The sequence below is a fragment of the Amia ocellicauda genome, chromosome 17 (genome assembly GCF_036373705.1).
Source record: "Amia ocellicauda isolate fAmiCal2 chromosome 17, fAmiCal2.hap1, whole genome shotgun sequence".
NCBI lineage: Eukaryota > Metazoa > Chordata > Actinopteri > Amiiformes > Amiidae > Amia > Amia ocellicauda.
This window is the reverse complement of record NC_089866.1, coordinates 3,226,747-3,251,206: the sequence shown is the minus strand read 5'-3', so window position 1 is coordinate 3,251,206 and position 24,460 is coordinate 3,226,747. Positions and strand designations below refer to the sequence as shown.

The 24,460-nt window shown below is 42.3% G+C and overlaps 2 protein-coding genes across 2 annotated transcripts; both read right to left on the bottom strand.

Moving 5' to 3' along the window:
• Positions 1–761: 761 nt before the first annotated feature.
• Positions 762–17,024, bottom strand: LOC136713272 (ADP-ribosylation factor-binding protein GGA1). The gene is made up of 17 exons (XM_066690347.1): positions 16,976–17,024; positions 15,311–15,395; positions 13,695–13,770; positions 12,229–12,327; positions 11,743–11,866; positions 11,053–11,153; positions 10,407–10,487; positions 9,349–9,486; positions 8,939–9,020; positions 6,341–6,460; positions 5,595–5,744; positions 5,249–5,307; positions 4,829–4,980; positions 4,428–4,555; positions 4,022–4,191; positions 3,555–3,665; positions 762–2,426 (listed from the first exon to the last, which is right to left on the bottom strand). The coding sequence occupies exons 1-17, from the start codon at positions 17,022–17,024 to the stop codon at positions 2,313–2,315; spliced, it is 1,839 nt and encodes a 612-aa protein (XP_066546444.1). The 3' UTR covers positions 762–2,312.
• Positions 17,025–17,838: 814 nt separating this feature from the next.
• On the bottom strand, positions 17,839–23,992 carry ears2 (glutamyl-tRNA synthetase 2, mitochondrial). Its single transcript, XM_066688859.1, has 9 exons — positions 23,604–23,992; positions 23,296–23,451; positions 22,954–23,143; positions 22,211–22,683; positions 21,844–21,952; positions 20,806–20,959; positions 19,264–19,394; positions 18,482–18,611; positions 17,839–18,038 (listed from the first exon to the last, which is right to left on the bottom strand). Exons 1-9 carry the CDS (start codon positions 23,890–23,892, stop codon positions 17,955–17,957), a joined length of 1,716 nt encoding a protein of 571 aa, XP_066544956.1. The 5' UTR covers positions 23,893–23,992; the 3' UTR covers positions 17,839–17,954.
• Positions 23,993–24,460: the final 468 nt, after the last annotated feature.

The window sequence follows — 24,460 nt, the reverse complement described above, 5'->3', positions numbered from 1 at the left end:
GGAGACTAACGGTACCAGTAGTGAAACCAGTACAAATATGATGAAATTTTGACTTGCAAAATTCCCATTTCCTGTTCTTCACTGTGAGTGTCATCTGCCCTCTGTGGTTTGTTTCTTTGCTGAGAGAGAAAAGCCGACACGTTCACCATCAGATCAGTGCATTACTACACAGGTGATAACCAGGAACTGGCAGTGAGTGTTTAAATACAGGGTCTGTATATTTCTGAATGTGTGCATTCTCAATGGATGAAAGGTTTAGGTGAATGTATGCATTATTATTATTTTTTTGTTTGTTGTAAATGGTGTGACTAGTACTAGGAATTGGGAACTCTGATGAACTAAGGGTTCAAATGTAGAAAATGAACACGTTGTCACACAAAGCATGTCACTGATTAAAAAAAAACACCCCCTTCTTCTCCACTTTCAAGCCCTTTTATCTTGCACAGCTCACAAACACAAACTTTTGCAAATGCTGCCCTCTGCTGTCTAGTTTCCACACTAAGCTTTGAGTCTATGAAAGAAAAAGGCGACATCATGTTGCGAGTGTTAAAAACATCATACTGCAATCACCCACAATACTGCCATCACAGTATACACAGTCCCCTTGTTGAGAGAAACCCAGGCTCAGAACGCTGTGTTGAATTTCACTTACTGTGTAAAAATGTGGTTAAGCACTGAAGACATTGTTAAGGCGGGTGTAAAATAAGATATTTGTGGTTCAAGGGCTTTTTCTTTTAAATTCTGTTAATAAATGACACCTCTTTAAATCTTTAATACCACAATTTATTGCAACTTTGAAAGTGGCAATCGTGTATATTTTCAATTCATACGAGACAAATTAACATGGCAGCCAATTTTTTTTCCATTTTTACTTCATGAGTACCGAGCCCGGATAGGATTTCCACATCGGAAAAGAAACAAGATTGTACCTATGAGGCAAAGCAACCCTTGCATGACCAAGTTCCTCCATTCAAGTTGGGGGCTGATTTCATCAAAACACCTAATTACAGGTCTTTGGTTCATAGAAACCCTGGACTAAAACCATGAAGAAATCACCTCACTAGTGGTGGGCATGCACGCTATGACTAGACTACTACAAGGGCATGCAGTTCACACAGGTCAGGTGGAAAATGTGAGACTTAGAGGGAAGCACACCGCTAAACTACAGCAGACATTTGCAGACACCTCACAGCAAGCCGTGGGGTTCTGATATATACACATGCCCACAGAGCAGAAATGGAGTGAGACAGACTTTAACCTTTACTGTGAAAAACAAAAAAGCACCAAAAAGGCAGCATGATAACTATGGGAAGACAACAATACAGTTATGCTACAAGAAAAATGTGGGGATACATAAGGCTGTATTTTGCAGGACTATTCTATTTGCTCCTAAAACAAAAAACGCCAACAAGTGACATTTGGTGAACCCTCTCTTCTTGACCTTCCAGCTGAACAATTAAAATCTCATTCAGATGAATTAACAACACTTTTAAGCCGAACACAGGCCAAGGGGACACAGGCCGAGTTCGTACACGGATACAACGCACACTGTAGGTAAAGCCGACAACATGTAAACACGACTCCCGATTGCGTGCATTCTGATCCGTACCCTTTGTTACTAAGTGACAGAAAGGTGGCACGCCAGAGAGCATGGCACCTGCTTCTGCTCAACACTGACTTCAAAATAAACTACCCCAGTGACGAGAGACCACTTGAATCCGACTCTATTCACAGGAGCGGCTTTCCTGCGGTAATGCCACAAAAGCTCTCATTCGGCTCCTGCTGGGCACATCAAGCCTGGCTTAAAGTGCTATAGAGAGGAGATTCGGGAAAGACAAACAGAAAAAAGCATCCATTAACATCTGTATCTCAAGGGACAGTCCTTCAAGGCTGCCGGATATAACCCTTGTGATTTACCAGACAAGCGGTCTGTCACCTGGAGACACACCAACAAGCACTAGCGCTTCACAGCCAAAGTACTGACAGCAGTACGTATAACATCAGCAGTCCTACCATGTCCTAAAGCACCCGCCTATTGGGAATCTTTTTGTTATTCTGTCGCAGCCACACACTTTTTATAGACACCGTGCCATACCTAATGCAGCAGAAACATCCCTGCATCCTTGCATGTAAAAAATAAAATAAAATAAAAAGTGTCTTTGGCTTTTTCATATTATAAACGTTAACATCAAAGTCCTTGCTAAAGTTCACACCGCGATATCTTCTCGTTTGGCCAGTACTTCCCACACAGGTGAACTCTGATAACTTTTCCAGCCCGTTTAAAACAGGCACAGTAATCTAAGTGGTGTCCTTCAGAAGCCCGTCCAGGACCACCCCACATCAGGGAAGTTGTCCACCTCTCCCAGCTCAGAGATCTTCTGGTCTCCGTGGGTGAAGGTGAGCTTGTACCTTAACCTCACTTTACCCTGGAGAGAAAACACAAACGAAGGTCAACCAAAACACGTAACTACTGAGCAGTTGCATTGAGATCCCAAGAGAAGGCATGCCATGTCTTATACGTCAGTTCTTCTTATACATCTGCCATTGTAAATCAATGATGGACACATGTTTGCAGCTTTTGCAGAACAACAATATATATTGTGTAGTATCACTTCTCTGTACATTTACACAATGATATAAACAGTATAATTTCCAATCCCTTCATCAAAACTCTCGTATATGTATTCTATCAAAGGAATCCAAAAAAAGAAAACATACCATTAATACCACACAGAGTTAATGCAAAATACCTACAGTGTTAGACTGCCGCAAGAAACAAGTGCAATGCTGATCTAACAAAGCACACAGCAATATATGCCATGGATTAACACAATAATTGGGTTTTAATTGGCCCCCTACGAGTCCATGTTAGTAGGCAAAACCATTGTTGAAGCATGCCTCGGGTTGGTAAATGATTTATTTGGGTCTAGAAGGGGGCATGGGGGGTACGATAACAGTTTTTCAGGAACTGCCTCATTAAGCATTTGTTATATGTCTTGAGCTCACTTCTTAGCTCACTTACTCTTATTTCTTTAGTAAACACCCCCCCATCACAACATCTTTAAACTGTAGACATAAAACATTGAGACTAACGACAGCATCTAATCTGCCAAAAATATGTCATCGTCTGGGAATAACAATTATAAACAAAAGCAATTCTCCTTGGTTATTACAGTTAGAGTTAACAATACTAAGATCATCCGAGATCTAAACGAATCGTCAGAAGACTACGCCGTTGTAGATCCCTACGTATTTTCCTTCGAGTTGTCTTGTGAGGATGAGTAGCAGAGAAAGAACAAGTCTAAAGATCGTGCCCTTCTTTATGAAGCGCGTCTTATTCTGTGGCATCAGTTATTACGGTTTTTATGGAGCCGGAAAGTGCCGCGGCCTGACAGCGTTTCCCAGCGTAACGTATTGCTTTAATATTGCGAGAGAAAATGGGCACTCGCTCGTGGGCCTCTGAAGAGCCTAAATGACATTTACATCACATTTCCAAATGCGAAACAGATGTGCCTCCCACACATAGGCGAGCAGTGCGTACAGGAGACTCTCACCTTCTGCGGGTTGGACAGCAGCATGACCTGAGAGATGACGGCCGGGGGGTGAAGGGGGTTGTAGGCCGGGAGCTCGGAGCTGGTCGCTGACTGCAGTCTGACTCTCATTGTCTGCAAGACACGACAGCGGGTGTGAACGGATGGAGGGGGCAGCTAGTTTAACACAATGGGGCACTTAGAATGAAGGCAACTAACTAGAAAATTTCACAAGCACAATGTCAGATAAGAGAAAGCTGAAGATATCTGAAGAGTCTGGTTTCACAGAAGGCGATTTGCTCTAATCTAGGAATTCTCAAGCTAAACTAACATCATTTAGTCCATAACCAGTGCTAATATGGGTCTGGGAAACCAGCCCAAAGGTTTTAAAGGTTTCATCTCGACTGGATTAAAACATTTGAACAGAACATCAGAGTGAGAAACCCACACAGAGAAAACTGCCGACGAGATGTAACGTGAATGTTTCTCACCTTTGGCACGGCAGCTTGGAAAACAATCTCCTTCACGGGCTGCGGGGAGGTGCTCAGCATCGAGATCACGATGACGGCAATGTCCGGTCTCCCCACCGGACTGTCTCTGGCGAAGTGGAGCATCACCCTGAAGCCGTTCTGATCGTAGGCGGTGACGGGCGGGATGCTGCCTGCGGTGAACAGACACAGAGGCTAGTCAACCTGGCAACTGCACTTTACAACATGTACATGAAAGTCTGGCCATGTAGAAGATTCATATGTGCTCATCGTGATCTCATCATCATCATTTTATTTCTGTTCCGCTTACCCAACCAAATAATGGTGGGAAAATGAAAGAGGACAATGGGTTAAACTGGTTCCGTCATGTTTGCAGGTTACAGTCAATGTTCTCTGCAGGTCGACTCACTCGGTTTAATGGATTCCAGTGAAACAAAGACGTCTGAAAAGGACTTTTCCTGAGGCCGGCCTTCAGATATGGAGTGTGTTGCTGAGCTCATGATTGGCTGATTCAAAGACATGGGCTGGAGGACTGGCCTATAACGAAAGAAAACAAAGTGATATAATTAAAATCAAAAGAAGTTAACTAGGAAGAAAAGTTCCAGCACAAACGAACTTAATTAGTTAATTCAGTAATTATTATCAATGTTATTTTTGCTTTAGAAACCCTTATGCAGGATATATAAACACACACGTGGGCACAGACTTGCTCACAGTGACATTACAGGGTTTCTGACCATAGTGCAGAACAGGAAGTCGCAGTTCTTAATCTAGCGGAAATGGCCGGACCTGTGTCTGCCCGTGTCTTACCAGTTGCTGTCCTGGGCCCAGCCCTGGGCCCCCTGCACTCTTGTGCCCTGGCCGCCGTCTCCACTGCAGCCACGTGCGGTCAGTATGCTGCCCACCCTACCCTCCTCCACCTTGGCACTGAACCCAGGGCTTTGTCCCAGGAAACTTGAAGGCTGGCGAGAGTGGACAGGAGTGAAGGAAATTAGTCCCAAAGAAAAACTCTCCTCTTAACGACTATCCAGGTGGGGTATTAATTGGCCGTGCAATCGCACCGCTGTTTCAGACTCTCTGGGAATTCAGCTGCTCTACACTCAATTAAAAACAAACTCACAATAGTATGACAGATCAATTAAGTCTACAGAATGGGATGCCAGGGGGCTAAATGGAAATGGACTTGTGATTTATACTTTATAATCTAATAAGAAGAGACTAAACCCCTACCTTGGTCAGTTCCACGCCGTGTGTTCTCGAATTCTGCGTCAGTGGGGGGTCGTTTAGACCTAAACAAATGGAAGTCAGATTTAGAAATATTTCAGCAATTAATACACCTGGCATTATCACTCAGTGGCTGGACTAGAGTAGTCAGGGAGGAAAATAAGAGGTACACAGTACGATCACTGTAACCTGCAACAGGCCCAAACTGACTACAGACCAATTTCGATACACCCATCAAGAGTAAAAAAAAACAAACAAACAGGGGCATTAATTATCCAATTTAGTGCATTTTAAAAGTATGATCCATCTTGTTTTGGCCTCTGCAGTGAAAGGGCCTGAGGAAAACACAAACCTAATGACATGAGCTCTTCATCCAGCAGAGAGACGGAGCTGTTCCCATCGTGCGAAGCCCCGCCCGGGGCCGCGGAGTTGGGGTACAGGGACTCCAGCTCCGACAGGTCTATCAGATGGTAGCTCTTTATTTCTTTGGGGCTCTGCGGATCTGTGGATGGCAACACGATGAGGAGAGATTATTTTAAAAGCGGACTATAAAGAGCTGATTGCAGCGTTATTTATGTGATAAATGATGCACGATTATTTCACTGCGGTGTTCTCACAGGACCCAAACACAGGCAGGCAGGCATTCAAATTGCCAAAAAAGGAATAAAGCAGACAAACTTTCACAGCAGACGGGAAAATCTTAACCAGAAAAAGGGCAGAATTAAAGACATTGAAAAGCGCTTCTTCTTTGACTCAAAGAGATTACGCACGCTCGATAATTCACCAGAGTATACCTCAGTCGTTGGCCTCACAGGGATGTGCGTGTTTAAAGCACCAGAAAGCTGAACACAGTCATCACTAGAATATCTAACATGTGCATCGCCACTGATGCTGTGCAAAACATCTCAACCTCAGAAGCTAGCTTCAGCTTTGGATATTACACACTTACATGAATTGCTTAGCTTCTTTAAAATCAAGACCGTGAGCTGGAAACGGGCTCAGGATTTGATGAGACGCATTTCAACTAGACTTTCCTAGAGTCATCTTTTTTGTGTAAATCATGGGCTTACAAAGAAACTACACACAACATTACAGTACCTTTGGCTTTGTGGTCAGAGTGTTCGACAACACCGTGTCCATTAACCTCTCTGCTTTTAACCAGCTCTTGGTATAGATTCACCACCGAGGTCAGTTTCTCGTTGGCATGGAGGATTTCCGCTGGAACACAAAAAAAAAGACGGGACTCTGAGAGGAACGCTAAATAAATGGGAAAAGCTCTGTGTGGCGTAACAGGATTTCCACATCAAATAATCCACATAATCTTGTAAAGATGTAGGAAGTATTTCTCCCCAGGGCAATACCCACCAGATAAAGTGAAAACATAATTGATTTCCCCTATTTATTAAGTAAGCTCATTGTGGTCTCTTACAGTCTTATGTTTTCATGTAATTAAATTGCGGTTTTCTTCCCGCCCCCCCCTCACGGTAAACATAGTAATCGAGTTTGTATAGTATATCAGTCAGGACCGTTTTCTTCGCAGGCAAAAACTGCATTTGAAAAATCTGGACTGCACCTACAAAATAATAGGGAAAAAATCATTGTATAAATGTAAACCTTATAAAATTAGTCTTGAAACACAGGATTTCATAAGTGGGTTGCTATTGTATAGAGCAGGGGTGCACAATTAGAATCAATGGACCTCTTTGAACTCAAATTTTCTCCCCCCAAAGGTCCAGACCATTAAAATGTCTAACTTGTGCTATGATTCATGGGCATATGTAGTTTGTGTTTATGTATAGCTAATAAACAAAGTACTAGATTTAAATAACAATATTTACTGCACATTTTCAATGCAGGCATTAAACATGAGGTAAAATAAATAGGCCTACATTTACTTACACTCTTAGAACTAATTCTGAGTTTGGTCAAGGACAACACAACTTTGTGTTAAAATTTATACAAGTACAACAGTAATATGTATTTGTAACACAATACTGGGTATTTTTAACACATGAATGTGTTTTTCCACACAGAATTGCATTAAAAATATAGATTATTGTGTAATTTATTGTGTAATTTAGTTTAGTAATTTAGTCATTTAGTTAATACATTCATGTATTAAATTTAACACACTAGTTCTAAAAGTGTATGATTAGGCTGCAAATCACAAATGTTCTAATTTCAAGCAAAACAAGACTGCATCGTAACACAAAAATAACAAAAGAATGTTTCTGAAAAAGTGCATTGATGTTTGAACAAATAAGAAAACACAGGTTTAATATGTATCTTTCCTACTCTCTCCCACTTCACTTCTCCATCTTTCTTCTTTAGTGAGATGAATGGGCTCTTGCTTGCCCTAACTTGAACCTTGGCTGGAAATACACTGTTAGTATTTCACTCTTTCTTGCTGTTGTTGTACGTGACATTGGGATTTGCTTGATCTTTTCACAAAACTTTTTGTTTACCGTCAAGTAAAGTTTCAACAACAGCATACATGGACTCACCACTCCCCCATCAGTAAACGTTTTTTGCTGTTGACCCAGCATCCAAGCTATTTTTAGTGAACATTTGTTTGCACGTTGTTGGGTAGTGAATGCATGGGAGAGGACTCTGGTGGACCGATCATACTGGGCTTTGAGTTTATTTTCCGTGCCCTCACCTCAGAGTGCTGTGGATATGTTTGCTCAACAGATCTGTGCTTTGTCTCATAGTGGCGCTTCACGTTGGCACTTTTTATTAGAGCCACAGCTTCTGAACATATCAGGCAGAGTGGTTTGACACTCGCTGCGGGAAGGATAAAGGCATATTAGTCTGTCCACTCCTCTTTGAAAGCATGATTTGACTTCTGTGCATGCCATTCTATCATTTCTCCTCTTGCTCCCACTTTTGCTTCTCTTGCCGTCTCTCTCTCTGGCAACATCAGTCTCCTAACATGCATTGTAAACATTCGCTTTGATTGGTGTATCGTGAAGTGATTTAAATAACGTATGTGACTAGACAATACACAGTAGTATGGGGCGCTATCTGGGACCTTCCCAGCTGTGCTGAGCCAGCGCAGTATGTGTACATTGAAAAAAATCATTGCTTCATCAGTAGTTAATTTAACAATTATTCATGAGAAATGTGTTGAGGTCCAGACAGAACCTTCACTCAGTCTAGACCCGGACCACGGTCTGCCAGTTGTGCACCTCTGGTATAGAGGCACTGTCTGGAGACTTATTGTAAAATGTTCCCTTAGGCCCCATTATGAAAATTGTGGAGTTACGAACATAGTACATTAGATACGTAAAGAGCAAATAATGCGTTTCTGACTTACGCAAACCGACTCACTTAGAGAATTGTGGAACGGAAACCTTATGTAAGTTGGGGAACGTCTGTATTAGCCCTCAATTAAAAAAGGACTGTCGTTAAAAAGAACAGAGCTGTCTGGTACTAAATCAGGTACCATGAATGTGCTTCGACAAATGGACAAGTAAAGTGAAGCTGAAAAGTTGACCTTCGTGAACAAATCAAAACACAACCTTATCAACCGCTTTCACCACTAGGAACGGCAGAGTAATACATTTCCTCTCAGGGAGAAAAACAGAGAGCTTGTGGGACAAATTCATTCTTCGTCATATCTTTATGAAATGTAAAAAAAAACATAAAAACAATAAAACAAGCAAGTGAAAAGAAGAATCCTACTCCTGTCCGTACCTAAAGCGTCGTCGTTATCCACAGTGTCGCTGGCGAGGCGGAAGAGCGTGGGTCTGAGTTTCTCACAGCGTTCGTACAGACTCTGCATTGAACAAAAGACAGAGCAATCATTACATTTTCCGCATTTTTTTTTTTTTTTTTTACCTCACAGGAGGGACAGTAGCATTTTTGAGCTTGTCTGGTAATGGTTCGGTTAACACGGGGGAGAAAAGTAGGAGAGACGCGGTGAATTCACAGCTTGATAGTTGCTAATTATCAATTCATTAAACAGAAGCCACAGAGATCATGGCACAGTAATCCACCAATGTCTTTCATTAAGGTTCCCTTTGCCACCCTCTTGTCTGACAGTTGTATATAAGGCTGCTTTTTCGCTTCTTTCTTCCTCACATGAAGGGCTCCCTGGGACGTACCTTCATAATGTCCCTGTCGCTGTCGGAGACTCGGTGCCTTCTGTAATTCTCCAGCATCTCTTTCAGGAGCTTCGTGTTGTTCTCCACCTCTTCCATGGCAGTAATGCGTTTGGACACCTTCTCCATCTTCTCTTGCTCCTGCCAGGAAGGAAAGGGATCGTAAAAAGGAAAAGGCGCCCTTAAAGCTGCATCCCCTAACTATGACAGGGCCTCTTCGGGCCACCGAAGTCATAGGGAACTCAACTTTTCAAGTGCGGCCCTTGGTGCGAACTCCACTTGGAAGTGCGGTGTGCCCGGCATCCTTGCCTACGATCTGAGAGACTGCTTATGAATACATTACTGCATCCCAAAACAACTGGAAATAACACTATGACATGATAATCATACCAACAATGGAGACCACAGAAACTAAAGGCATGTTTATAATACAGTAAATGCAGCGAGCACAGGTTTGTAAACAGCACAGTGCACTTGGAAATAAATAACTATAACTGGAAATAACTATTCTATCACGAACATCTCTGGAGGCCGGTGTAACATGGTCAAGGTGAATAATTCACAATCTACTCGGAGAAACAGAAGCCGAGTGTTACAGTGATGTTCCTGTGTTAGTAAATGTCCTGACTAGAATACAAACACGTGCTCTAATATACAGTTTGCGATTCTGGTCAGGGTGTCTGTCGTTGCCATTGCTGTGGTTAGCACACCCCCCTGCCAAGTCCCCGGTGAAATCCTCTAGTACAATTTGTGAGGACATATGTTCAAGAGCTGAACAGCAGCATAAGGCTCCCAAATGGCACACACGGGCCGAAAGGAGCTGGATACTCCCAGCAGATCGCAGCGGACTGAAATGAATGAAATCCTAGTCTGAGAAACATGTCTGTGCTCCACCTCTCCTCATGTCAATAAAACATCAATAGGAAACGCTGCCACAGTCCTCCGATCGGCCCCATCTTACAAATCAGTGGACTGTTCTTTGGTAATCAACCCGAATCCCAGCGGTCCGCAGTGAATGAAGACAGCGGCCTGCTATCGACAGTAAATGCCGGTTCACGTACCTCTTTTATGGTGTTCTTGATCAGTCTGTTGGCAGCCTGTAGATCATCAGGGTGAGTGCTTTTCAGAAGCCTTGCTAATAGCTGTGAAACACAACAGATGTTTTTACTGTGCTGGAGGGTGAACAGCAGTGTTAAAACAATAAAACTTCTTAATTGTTACCCGTGTGATAAGCAATTGTCATAGAAAGCATCCCAGCGAATTTCAGAAGCCTCTCTAAGCTTACCAGAGTCCTCCAAGGCAATCTGGCAATTCAGTTACAACCAAAGAACCAGCCACCACACCCCTAGCGAATCACACAGGTATTGAATCGTCTTTGTCAGCGAAAGAATCCGTCTCTCATTAGCCTGGGTAAAGAATCCCCATTGTTTGTGTGCAACCATATATCTGGACTCCCAAGAATGTCAGCAGGGCCTGAAGTTGAACTTGGCAGTGAAAAGTGATGAAGGTGTGGCAACTTTACTTCATATCGGCCAAATTACTCTACTTTTACTGCTGTGCAACTGGTTTAAATCCGAACGCCATTCCAGGGAGGTGCCTTTCACCAAACCAGTCTACTGTCAGCTAAAACTTCACCCAGCAGGCTACACAATTGCGGTTTTGCCACATTCGAGTAAAGGACAATAAAGATTTAATCCGGTTTCAAACCTTCGATTTATCTTCGTCATCAAAGACGGAGCCCTGCGTTCGTGGAGGAAGCGGCGCCATGAGGATTTTCTCCGATAGTTTGGGGTCTTTCTTTACAATACCTGGGAGAGAGTGAGGGGAGAGAGGAAAGAGAGCAGGTGCTTGAATTCCTTCATCCATCATGTAAATCTGGACGAATTAAGCCAGTCAACGGCTCCATTGTGTAGTTTAGCATCAGACCAGATGCCCTGTTTTAAATGCAATGTGTCAAAGCCCAATTAGAGGATTTCTGATTGAAATTGACTCTTCTCTATATGAATTCAGTCCTGGGCTTTGATACCAAAGAAGCATTATGAAATAAGAAAACATATCAGCCAGTTAAATACAGCAGAGGAGGACATGGGGGATTCGAGATCTGGACATTTCCCATGTGAATATCCTTGCCAGCGTGTACCACAGCGCATAGGTATCCCCCTCCATGTGCCTGAACCCATACATGACAGATCTGTTCTTGGAGGCCGAGTCCGGCTCCTGAGAGACTATTCAGGGTCAAACAGGGCCTCGGCCAAGGTCTTAGCAACAAAGAATGAAACAAGCTGGGAATAAATTACAGAGCTCCCCCCACTCCCACAGCGAGGAGCCTGAGCTGCCTTTCAAAGAACGGGAGAGAGAAAGAGCAAGGCAGAGTACAACTTACTCGTCTCTACACACCTTGTTTCTTGAGCATCTGATAGGCTTCTTTGATCTTCACTTCGTCTGGCAGCCACACGGTCCATCCGTACAGAACCTCTGTGACCTTCTCCTTGACCTTCTCTGAGCTCCAAGTGCCCAGGTACTGTCAGGGGGAAAGCACAGGAGAAAGGTCAGTGTCCCACAAAGGCTTTAGCAAACCACACTTCAAAACACTGAACGCCGCCACGAGCAAAGCTTAACACGCTTGGTTTTATCATAGCAAATTACTGGAGGGAATAGCACACAAAAGCAAAGAATAATCATTTATTATTGTGCACAGGAAAACAAACACACACACACACACACACGGCAGATCTGTTCTTGGAGGCTGAGTCCAACACACACACACAATCCGTGACTAAAGATCAGGCCCAAGCACTGGATGCCATCGCCGTCCTGCGGGTCACATCGAAAGCCCTGCTGGTTCTGACTGACAGCGTGTGATAAGACAACGGCTTACTGTACCTTGGGCGATAAAACTTTGATCAATTCATTCAGGAAGCGGAACTTGCCAGCCTCGGTGTGAAACTGCTTGCCACAGCTGTTCATGCAGGCCTCCAGAACCTAGAGATATATTAAAAAAAAAAAACACATATCAATTATAGAGGACCGAGTGTGCTAAGAGTTACAGAGGGAGAAGGCAATGGCTAATGTGAAGCATACGGTTCCTCTAAGCCTTTCTTTACTGCACTGACACCAATTATACACCCTCTTCGTTGTGCTCGCGCTCTGTGGTGCACCGAGAACAAGAAGAAAAGACGCGGCACGATTCCGTAGCAGGGGTTTTCTTGTGATCCCTATGAAAAACACCATCTTGATATTCGCAGCTTACAATGGTCTTTCATGTCGAGTGGGACAGATCACTTGCGGATAACAAAATTTTGAAATCAGTCAAAAATAACCAAGGCGTTTTCAGTTTTTTTTTGTAGAAGCCAGGCCACAGAAGATCTGACTTAGATGTTCACGCGGCTTAAAGACAAGAGCCGAATACCTGCCTGCTTCAGATTGAGGGAGAGGAGGCTGTCAAATTCTGCTGATAAAAGCCACTGCATCCACAGTACAGACAGAGCGCTGACAGACAGGCGCTGTAATTAATGTGGCTTTCCCCTTCTAACTTTTCTTTTCTTTCCCTTCGAGCTTCCTAACAATGCAAGCCGATTCCTGTGCCGCACATTCGCTCTCCTCTCCACAGTGGCTCAACCCACCAGCTCTCCCGCCGAGGGCTGTTTCAGTAGCTGTAAATGTTAGTGGCTGTGCTCAGAGCCCAGAAAAGGAGAAGACATACAGAGGCACTGAGCAGCCTAATCTGCCTCACACACAGAAATGGAGAAGACTTTTCATGATTTTATTTCATGACTGTATCTTTGACTACATAGCCAGTGCTTCTGGTCACGCACAATTTATTTGGGAACTTTTACCCTGCAGAAACATTTCCTCACAAATTTCTAGTTTTGTTTTCATATTCACATGATGCCTTTGTTCCTACTCTATCAATACCTTCTTCGTGAGTCACAGGTATGGTGTAATGTTCAGTAATTTCCAGTGTAAAAGGTATCATTACTGCAATAGGTCAATGAAGAAAATGCATTCCAGCTCTTCACAGCATTTCACTCACAACTGACTTTTTTGCTTCCTCAAAAACATGCCTCCTTCGTTTCCTTTGTGGGGGTTGTATGTGCGTTACATTACTTTGTTTTGGTAGCTTTAAGAGAAGTTACTAGATGGAGAAGAATGCCTTTGTTTGTCCCATAACTAGTACCTAATTGATCCCTGAATTTCATCACGAGGTTTCTGCTAAATTAATTAAAAGCTGAGGTTTAAAAACTCTCAGATGGGGCTGTTTGGGTCTGATGATTCCTGCTTATTCAGACTGCAGGCACATTACTAACTTGCCCACTATATTAATTTAGAAAGCATGTGAAACATCTCACTGTTAAAGCCTGCAGAGACTCCTTCTCCTGAGGTGACTTGATCTTGTGGGCCAGAAGTCGAATAGCGGTTTGTGGCCTGGGAAAAGAAAATACAATTGAAATCATCATTTTGAAGAAAAACTCAAAAAACAACAACAAAAACAGGGCTTTGCAGAATTCCATGTCTTCTGGCCAAACTTAAGTTATACATCTGTGCAAAACCACAAGAAATGTCCAGGAAGGAAAAACTTAATCTTAATGTCTCAAAAGGTTTTATTTTTAAAATGTTTTATTTTCAATGAAAATCATGCCAGTGATACAATGACTTAGTGTTTCACCACCCCCACACAAAATACATTTCACAAGTATCGTCAAAGAAGAAAAGCATTAGCTGTGAATGTTATCCGATGGCCTCTGTGCTTCTGATGTGCTACCACAGTAACTGTTATTTTATCTGAAAATGGTCACTAAGCCTAACAAAAGCCATTTTAATTAATTGCTGAATAGTTTCTTTTAGTTCATGCCAATACAATTATTCCTGTATTTACTGGACTTTGCAGATAATTATGACCACTAATGGAGATCAGCTGCATTTCCCTAAAATGTCATTCCTCTTGCTTTCTCCATTACATACATTCTGTCTGATTTCCTGCCTTTGCTTCTGCTTTGAACAATCCTTAATTAATCCACACCATAAGACCAAGAAAAGACCAAGTGAACAGAGAATGGTGAATGGAGAAAAGAACATCTCAGGATGAACACGTGATAATGATATATCATTCATTATCTGCTTGATATCTTTTTCAGTGTGGTTTCAGTGACGCTTGTTCCTGTTGAGATCATTTGCTGCATGTTCTAACAAACGGTTATCTGCTTTGTGGATCAATGGCGCAGTCACAGGAAGTGTGAGCTAACACAGACTCTTATATGTGAATTTTAAAAAAGGCACTTTTAAACTTGCTTAAAAAATAAACAAATAAAAAAAGGTGCAGCTTCTGAAAATGCTGTCTGGAGGTGAGAGGGATACACCCAGCATGCTACTGTTGAAGAACAATCAGTCTTCAATCAGGTTGGAACGTTTGTTGCAATGCCTTTATTACACGTGGCGTGGAGAACAGCAGTGAATCAAGAAGATCCCAAAGTTGTTCTGCCTTTATTTTAACAGTCAGAGTTTTTATACACAAAAATCTAAGATCTGGTTATAATCAGAAAGTAAAAGTTAGCTAAGCAGAATATATATCATTATAGGACAGAGTTCATAGATCAACACATGGATTAGGGAGCAGGCACTTATATCATACTGTTTGACATTGCCTCCAAGAGTCTCATCGTAAATAAACAGAAATCAAGCTTCCTTCTGGCCTGACCTTCTAGCTTGACCTTTTCTTTCTTAAGTATACAAGAGAGAAAAACAGGTGTGAGAAAAGAATTTCTAACTTTTCTTCCACACTACCCGCACACACGTGGTCACTCAACCACTGTAACTCAAGACACTCAAACACTCAGCTAAGAGAAGAAGATTGATGATGCGGCCCATTGGATAAACCGATTGACTGCGGATGTTCATTTCTATTCAGTGTATAACTGTTGTAATTGCCTGTGTTTTCTAACAGCAGGTGGCTTGTTCAAGTACTTACCCTTCAGGTTCTTTGTTAACCTGCTCACAGAATCCCTGGATGCCCTCCCAGTTTTCCCCCTGGTTGTTGGGGTCTGTGGCTTTGTCTGCAAACAATCACAGAAATTATTTACATGATGGCAAGGAAAAGCTATACCTAAGGCAAAACTAAGCAAATCACAAAACCTGTACAAATAAATATACTGTACTGCATATTCTGTCAATTAGTCAATCATTACACCTTACTGACCTAAATATATGTTGTATCTTTACAGCGTATTGCAACTTACATATATTCACTGTCTTCCATAGCCTGGGTGTGACAGAATCATGTATACAATCATGTGCAACAAAGTAAAATTAGTGACAAAGAAAAAAAAAAGTAATGTGTGACATATGACCAGATCGACCTGTGGATTTTTAAAACAAACATCACTTTGAGCAGTGATACAGGTTAGACAGATTAACTTCTCTTAAGCAAAGACCTATTCAATTACTGACATATCATTGTATACATGTATGCATTTGTTTTATATACTTACAATATTAAGTATAATATAATGTAATAATATTAAGACGTCAATATTCCTAATCAGAGTAATAACTTTCCTTAGAGAAAGTTTTCTTGTTTTTCTCCAAAATACTGATCGTTTTTCATTGATTACATTACATAATATCAATAATACGAATTGCTCCAATCCTGAGAAGCCAAACGTGCTGTGGATGTCGCATTAACAGGGGAGCAAATTCAGCGTCTGTTTGCATCAGCAATGACAGGCAAACTAGACTGGGCCGGAGCTGCTGTGCAAACCACGCCAACACAAAGCCTCGGCCAGGTGGTTTCCTAATTTAATCAATTCATAAGAAGAGAGAGAGAGAGAGAGAGAGAGAGAGAGAGAGAGAACACTAAAAAACTATTGGAAAACGTTTACTTTAGAGAAATGTCGGGTGTATGTTGCTGAATCAGTTCTACTACCCCTCAATTACACCGACTTCCACAGTAAATGTGAAGTGCGTAAACGTCTCTACTGCTCTGGCTGTCAACGAGCTGCGACTGCTTCAGTTTAAGACTCCTGGTTCTTGTAGCGCAGATTTCGCAGTTCTGCGCGGTTCCTCCAATGGCATCGCTGGAATCGTGCAGATCTGCGCAGCAGCTCGTCACGTCAGCAGATGGCCTGGCTGCACAACCCGCCGCAGCTGAGCGCTGGTACACATGACATCTCGACGCGTCTGCCACTTCCTGTTTTCTATAGCCGTTTCTAAACACTTTTCGTTATTAATTTGAAGTGTTTCCTGATCTCTCCGTATTATACAAGACGTCGTTTTTCTTATGACAGCAGTAAATTATAAATCTTAGTTCGGCTCAAACCGACCTCAAAAACTTCCCGTAAGTGAAACATTGATTGAGAAAAGGACAACAGATATAAAGTTACTTAGTTTCATGCATGACATCTGCCACACGCCTGGCAACAACAGCCCCGTCTGCCCACATGTGATGCTGTGTGTGATCATGTTTAATAGGTCGCTAGTTACCTACATAACCCTTTTTTGCACAATATGTTTATCTTATTAAAAAACCAAAACAAAGACATTACAAACCAGGAAGACCAATGCAACCGCAAATCTAGTTGTTATGAATGTGTTTAACGTGCATTTTGTAGAGGCTTAAAATTGTTTTATAACTTACTGAGCCAAGACACTAAAGTTTCTCCGACTTCCTCAGCCGCCATGTCCATCAACTCTGACTGCAGCTGTCGTAAGTACTGCGCCTTTAAGAGGTCGCGTTCGGCAGCGCAATGTCCGCAGATCTGCGCGGCTCACCCAATGGGAGCGGCGGGATCCTGCAGATCTGCGCAGAACTGCGGACATCTGCGCTACATGAACACGACACACACAGCGCAGCGGCGCTTGATCCGAGCATGTGACAAATATTTAACGGACTGCTCTTTGCGGGAAGAGTGTGTACAAACGTCATCCAGACTGATAGAGTTCATTTGTATAGTTGTTTGCAATGTGGGGTTTATTTTGTGTGTGTGGTGGATTGAAATGTAACACCCATACATTTTAAACCCAGCTATGCCACACCATCACCATAATGCTGCTAACAGACTAGTCATTCACTCAGTGTACAAGGCCACTATTTTATCTAGGAACACTGAATACTCCAAATGTATATTCCGCAATGTGAACACCTTATTCAGACTATGAAAGGGAATATTCCCGACCTGAATATTGTGGGGCGTGTAAACGTCATATTACATTAATGTGATGTAAACATGAGAACAGGTTCAAGGGACAGCAGATAGTTTAAGTAGGATGATGACACTTTTGTTATGGATTTGAAAAGAATTAGAAATTTCACAGCAGCTCGATGGGGATAGAAGGGTGTACTGAACTTTAAAGAGCGATGGATGTTTAATCTACACTTACAATACAGTGCATGATATTTTAGAAAGTCACAAAGACTTGAAAACCATATGGCCGGGGATCCAGTTGGTGTTATTTGTATTTTAGGCTGTATAGATTTGAAAAAAAAAGACCAATCAAAGATACGTTTACAATCCACTTTTAATTTAGAAGCTTGTTTGTTGGAAAAATAATAAATATGTACACAGAGCAATAATGGGTTTCAATCTATGGTTACAGTCCTTTGTTTTCATTTTTCATCAGCAATTCAGCACTCTCTGTAACCGGTGATATACTTCTTTCGGCCCCAAAGATATCATCATTTCAGCAACACTTGGTCCTTGCTATCATAACAAACAAACAAACAAAAAAACAAGTCAGAGAACGGCCCATTCTTTCATGATACACAGAACCGCATCTACATAAAACATCTGCTAAGCCTCGAGCAAGAATAAAAGAACATCAGCATCAGCAAATGGATATAGCTAAACATAATTGTATTATCTGAAGCAGTTTTACTATAAATACACATTAAACCTCACAATTACTATACAGTAATACAGTCCCTGGAGCCAGGGGGGGGTTTAAGGAGGTTTGTGGTGCATCATAAAGAAGGCTGAGTTTGATTATTAAATAAACTCTTGATTTTTAATTTAACTGTAATGTAAAACACAGATCAGCATCTATATTTAAAGATCAATCAACCGATTGACTCATAGACTAAACATCTCCCTTGACTGTTGCACCCTGTCAGAACGTATGCTTCACATAAGATCAGTGATATTACCTGCTGTCCACTGAGCGCGAGGCGCAGGAGTTTCATTGTCGCGCTGTATTTCGTTGACTTTGTCTTCTGCTGCAAGCCCTTCAACTCCAGGTTCAGGGCTTGGGGAGTGAAGTCCACAGTCTGAATCAATCTATCGCAAAAAAAAAAAACATGGTAAACCCTGTCAATTAACACAACGAGGCACATTTAATTAAATAAATGCAGACATAACATGAGCGTTGTGATATAAGGCCCTCGCTTTGACGTCCTGTGCTGGGGTTTAATCCTTATAGCTGCCTAACAGTTAACTCTGACACAATCTCACACTGATGAAACCCATACACTTCTAATATCAAAGGGATACTAAATAAACTCATATATAACGATGAGCAAGTCACGTCTAAGCATTCTGATCAATAATTAATTACCTGCAAAACTACTTGAAGACCAATTTATTCATTTTTCTAACGCCGATGGTAAATTGATTCACAAGATATCCTTGTGCTGATTGGATCCCAGAACAGTACTTAATATCACTTTATCCTCCGCTAATGGTAGGTCGCTAGGAATATAAAAACATTTAAAAAAAAGAAGCATTTAACCCAACATTAACACTCTCTCTGTCTTCCTCGTGCACAAGCCAAATTCATTGTTATCAATATGCACAAAAATAATTATTAATGCTTTCAACATTTCATTCGTAATTACTGGCAGGGAGGTGGGAGGAATATTTTAAAACACAATATCATGACAGTTGCACATTTAAAAGCTATAACGGGTGTATTGTCTGCTCAGGTACGTACTCTAAGACCAGAGCAAGGATGGTGTTGAATTCTGCAGACACCTGCTGCAGCTGGCCTTGTGAAACTGTGGGCCTCACCCACAAGTAAGAATAGGCAGGAGACACCAGCTCTTGAAGATAGGTTATGTGGCCCTGAAACACACATAAATCAGAACAAAGTGATCGATGGAGTTTCATGTCAGAATAATATCACCGGTAGTTTAAATTGATTTGTGAAGGTCTATCTAAAGGCATAATTTGAAACATTACACACAGATTAGTTTAGCTCAGACCTTTTCATTAATTTATTTCCCAGATCTTCCCTTACTTAAGGATTCCCAGGAGAACTGAAATGGCCCCAAATTGTCTTAATTCTCCTTTTCCAAGAGAGGAGTCTTTATCTCCGCAAAGTACTTCTTATATAAATGTTTCCAGCACAGAGCATCTCCTAAATGCATTAGATGTTTTCTAAGTTATGATAATAAATGTGTAATTATTACTTAGGTAGGATTTAATCTGGGGTTACTTTTACTGAGCTACTTAAAAGGATTAAAGGAGCATTTTTTGCATCATAATGGAGGCACAAATATGAAAAGGTTTGGGCTTATACACTTATGAATGCAAACATGTAAGAATAAAGACTTCAACATCCATTTTAGAATCCTATCCATTAAACATGGAACATATAAAAAACATCAATCAAAAGAGGGGGAAACTATGAAGGAAACAAGATTTTGTCCCATTTTAAGCATGCAATGTCATTTTTGTGACAGACGGGAATGAAAAACACTATTTTGTGATAGCTGGGGTGGCTATTCTGCGTTTCTGGTATGACTGGTACTCTTTATTTAACCTTGGAAATGTTTTCACCGTCTTTGTTGAACAAACCCATGATGGTTCTTCATCTTTCAACCTGTAAACCTTGTGGCTCAGTTTCTGTTACAGGATTGGGTGAATGAGTGCTCTTACAGATAAACCTAGACAAAGCAGTCCAAATACCAACAATCCCACAGAAAATCCCAAAAGAAGGGAACAAAGTACTGTACAGTTGATCGTGACACTGTCGTTACAGTGAAATATTAGAATTATAAAATGTTCACGGACACACTAGTGTCTATAATTTACAAGCACTTTGATTCAATTTTCACAAACTGTAAAGCACACAAATCACAAATATTCAGACTGTACTTACAATATAGCTTATTCTCACTATTTTGTATTAATGCTCGATTCGAATTTTATATTGAATTGTATTAGTGCACTTTAGTAATGCTTGTATAAACTGTAACTCCTTAAAACCAAAAGTCTTATATTGAACAATCTAACCTTGTAAAATCTACACCCTGACATATTTACAGTAAACCAAGCACCATTGTTTACAATGACAAGGATAAAATACTATGATCTGAGTTTATTGGGGAGGTAACGTTGCCCTCTGTTGGACGTTTGTTGCATTGCTGCTCGTTGCCACACTAAAAAGGACTTAAAATCGGTGAATGTACTGATTTGATATAGAAGTAATAATTCCAGTTTGGATTAGAGGTCAGACGGGGTTAACAGTTACCTTCCGTAGCTGAAGAATGCGCTCAATATATTCCTGGTGCAGAACATCCTTATCCTCGATCTGCGGCCCGTAAACCTGCTCAATGTGACCCTGCAGATCTCTGACCAGGGACCTGCACTTGCCATCATCACCGATTCTCTGGAGTAAATGAATCCTGTGGGGGACAGGAAGGCCAGGAAAGTGTTGTGGGTTACCTCTCATCAGTGACCTTCTGAACGTAAATGGTGAGCGGCACTTTAGAGTCTGCAAGTGATCAATGGGGAGAGATGCTGTAGGCCAAGCATAACATCTCCCAAGCAGAGAGCTTCAGTGCCATTGATGCTCTGGGACACATATTCTGGATTATTGAAATGTCCCATATAAACAGAAGCATCCAGGTGTTTTCAATTTTGGTGTATTAAAAATGCAGCACAATCTTGACAATTGTGTTTTTGCAAACAGCATATATATATTTTTTTTTTTAAACAGACTTGTACAGTAGAACATTTTAAAAAGGAAAGACACCCAGGGGTTACATTTTGAATGCTTGAGCCACAGCTGGTATGGTCGTTTCGGTGTCAAAGGCGTTAATCAAGTAAACTGCACCCCCAAGGATGGTACATTTTCCAATCTGTCTTAATTATGCAGGAGTCTCTATTATCATCGCTCTATGGCTCTGGGGTCGGTGCTGCACTGCCGTTAAAGCCACTAACAATATGCAGCTTGCACGTCTCCCGACAGCGCTTACTACACATCAGGAACCGGGATCTATGAAAGCCTCTAACACAGCAAAACACTTGAGTGTATGTTTAGAAATGAAGCTGCCAAGTTGAGGAATGTTTCAATGGTGCTGCAACCATCTCTGTCAAGATCAATTTTAAGTCTCTGGAAGAGCTACGCTGCACAAAGTGGGCTCCCAGGGTTGTCTGAACACAACAAATTCCTCCAATTTCTCCAACAAAAACTTTCTCAATAACATAAAATACAGAAGAGAAATCACCAATAACATGCACTTCTCTCAATGCATTCAGAGGCTATAGAAACTAGCCAGTGGCTCACCTATTGAAGTCAGGAAGTTTGTCAAGATCCAGCAGCGCAGAGTGTGTTGTGATTTTGGTAACATCGAATTCAGAGATCAACTCATCCAGTGTCCTGCCAGGTCGATTGTCTGTATGTATAGTAAAAAAATTAACACAGAATTGAAAGGAAAATAAGAAATTGTGCTCTCATAGCAACACCTTGTGGCCAATGTATATAATGCACTTTACAGAACAATGGACACAAATGTAACTTTTCATTCTCTCTCCAAGGTCAAGGCAAGGTCACACAAATAAAGTATCCAGGGGGTCACAGAAAAGAGCTCTACTTCTCTAATTCCAGGAGATCTACATTAATGGGCAACTGATTCAGTAGGAAATGGACTTACTGGTAAATCCTGAGCCACAGTTCGTTATGATGTCTAGCAGAGACTCGGGCAGATAGCCCCCTGCGACAAAGTGCTCGATGAAGATGTCCCCCTGGCGTTTGGAGAGCTTGCTGCCATCTTTGTTCAGCAGCAGGGGCAGGTGGGCGAAGGTGGGGGGCTGCCAGCCAAAGGCCTCGTACATGAGCAGGTGCTTGGAGGTGGAGATGAGCCACTCTGTGCCTCGCAGCACGTGGCTGATGTGCATGTGATGGTCGTCGACCACGTTGGCCAAGTGGTAGGTGGGGAAGCCGTCCGCCTTGATGATCACGGGGTCCCCTTCCACGGCCGCCACCTCGTGCCTGTTCCACCCAAACACCACGTCCTCGAAGGGCTCCACGCCCTCCTCCAGGCGGAAGCGGATCACGTGGGGCTGCGAACGGCCCAGCTTCTCCTCCACTTGGTCAGAGCGCAAGTGTCTGCATCGGTTATCATACCTACAAACAAAAAAACAAGCAAAAAAATAAATAGTCTTCACATGAGATCTGAATCAACCGTCTGCCCCTTTCTTGGTCCATGCACACACTGTCCTCAATTCTGCCTCTGACACTCTTGCTTGATTTAGTCAGTGGCTTACTGTGATTTAGAGAAGATGGATATACAGCTGTGCAGTTTAACTGAGTTAAACTGTAGTTTCTGGTGGCATTTCTGCAGTGAAACGGTGGCAGCATGAGGAAGTCATGGTAAAAGCTGTCCGTCCTGCTTACCGGGGGGTCTGCCGGCTCCTGAGGGCCTCTTTCTTCAGTAACTCCAGGCGCTGAGGGCTGCAGAAGCAGCGGTAGGCCATCCCTCTGCTCACCAAGGTCTGCGCTGCCTCTCGATACAGCTCCAGCCTCTGGGACTGCTGGTAGGGCCCGTACGCACCACCTCTCCGTGGACTTTCGTCTGGCGGTATCCCTGCCCCAAACAAACACTGGTGCCATGAACACACATGGGGGTGAAGATGTAAATGTCTGTAAAGTGATTCAGTCTGGACACTTAGTGATCCTGGTCTGTAGCTGGAAGAGCATCAACAACAAGCGCACAGTATGTGAGAAGGGTCCAACTACCTGCCCATTCCAGCATGTCTTCGATGCTCTGCGCCGCCCCGGGGACCAGCCTGCTCTGATCGGTGTCCTCCAGTCTCAGTACGAAACTCCCTCTGTGCTTCTTGGCAAAGATGTAGTTGTAGAGAGCGGTGCGCAGTCCTCCCAGATGCAGGAAGCCTACGAAAAGGAACAAGTGAGGCACCAAACCAGGCATGATACCCATGTCGTGTATAGTACAGGTGTGTGGTCAATACGTACAGCCAGTTAAATATCAAGTTACTACAACATGTTTGGGATGAAACTCTGCTATTAACTGTGCACACACTTACCCGTGGGACTAGGTGCAAACCTCACCCGTACCCCCTCGCTTTCAGTGCACACATATCTCCTGCTGTCCCCTGCTGACACACCATGGTTAACCGTATGGCAGTCTGCAGCTCTCCAGTGGACACTAGAGGCCCCAGTCCCCTGTGCCCGACAGTGTCTCTTCAGCGCTAGAGCGGTCTGCGCACAGTGCAGTGGCCTTCCGCAGCCACCGTAGCTGCATAGCTGACAGTATTTCACCACAAGACCAAGCGATCGTGCACTGGGACCATTGATAATCGCTGGGAAAAACATGCTGGTGTTGACATCTCACCACCATGTACCAGACCTGTGTGAATCACATGTGTTCTGGAGTGTTCCGGTATGGCTGGGTCCTGGTCGCATCCTATTGGTTACAGAAGCCGTCAATCAGAAATAGTCCCCCGCCTCTTAAAGTCATCTTGCCCGAACGCAGGTTTGTAACTAAAGTCGCAGTCTGTTACAAAAAAGTAGCCATAGGTGTGGGATTTCTGTATCCATACATTTGTAGCGAATATAAATGTATATTGTTTATGTCACCCACAAATGATATACAACAGTGCCTTTTCTTAGAAAGCGTTGTTGCTCCACATACTATTGCATTTATACTCAATTGCACATATGTAATAGTAGTATTGATTAATTTAGTTGAGGGAGACAGTGAGGTGATACAATTTTAGTGGTTGACACTGAGGCATGTGTATTGATAAACCAACAACAATTTGAAAAACAAATGTTTGTGTTTATTTTAATAAAATATATAAAATACAAAATGTATACCCATCAACTATGCTGTTTTTTTTTCAGCCTTATGTTTGATTGAAAACAATTAGAAACAATTGGA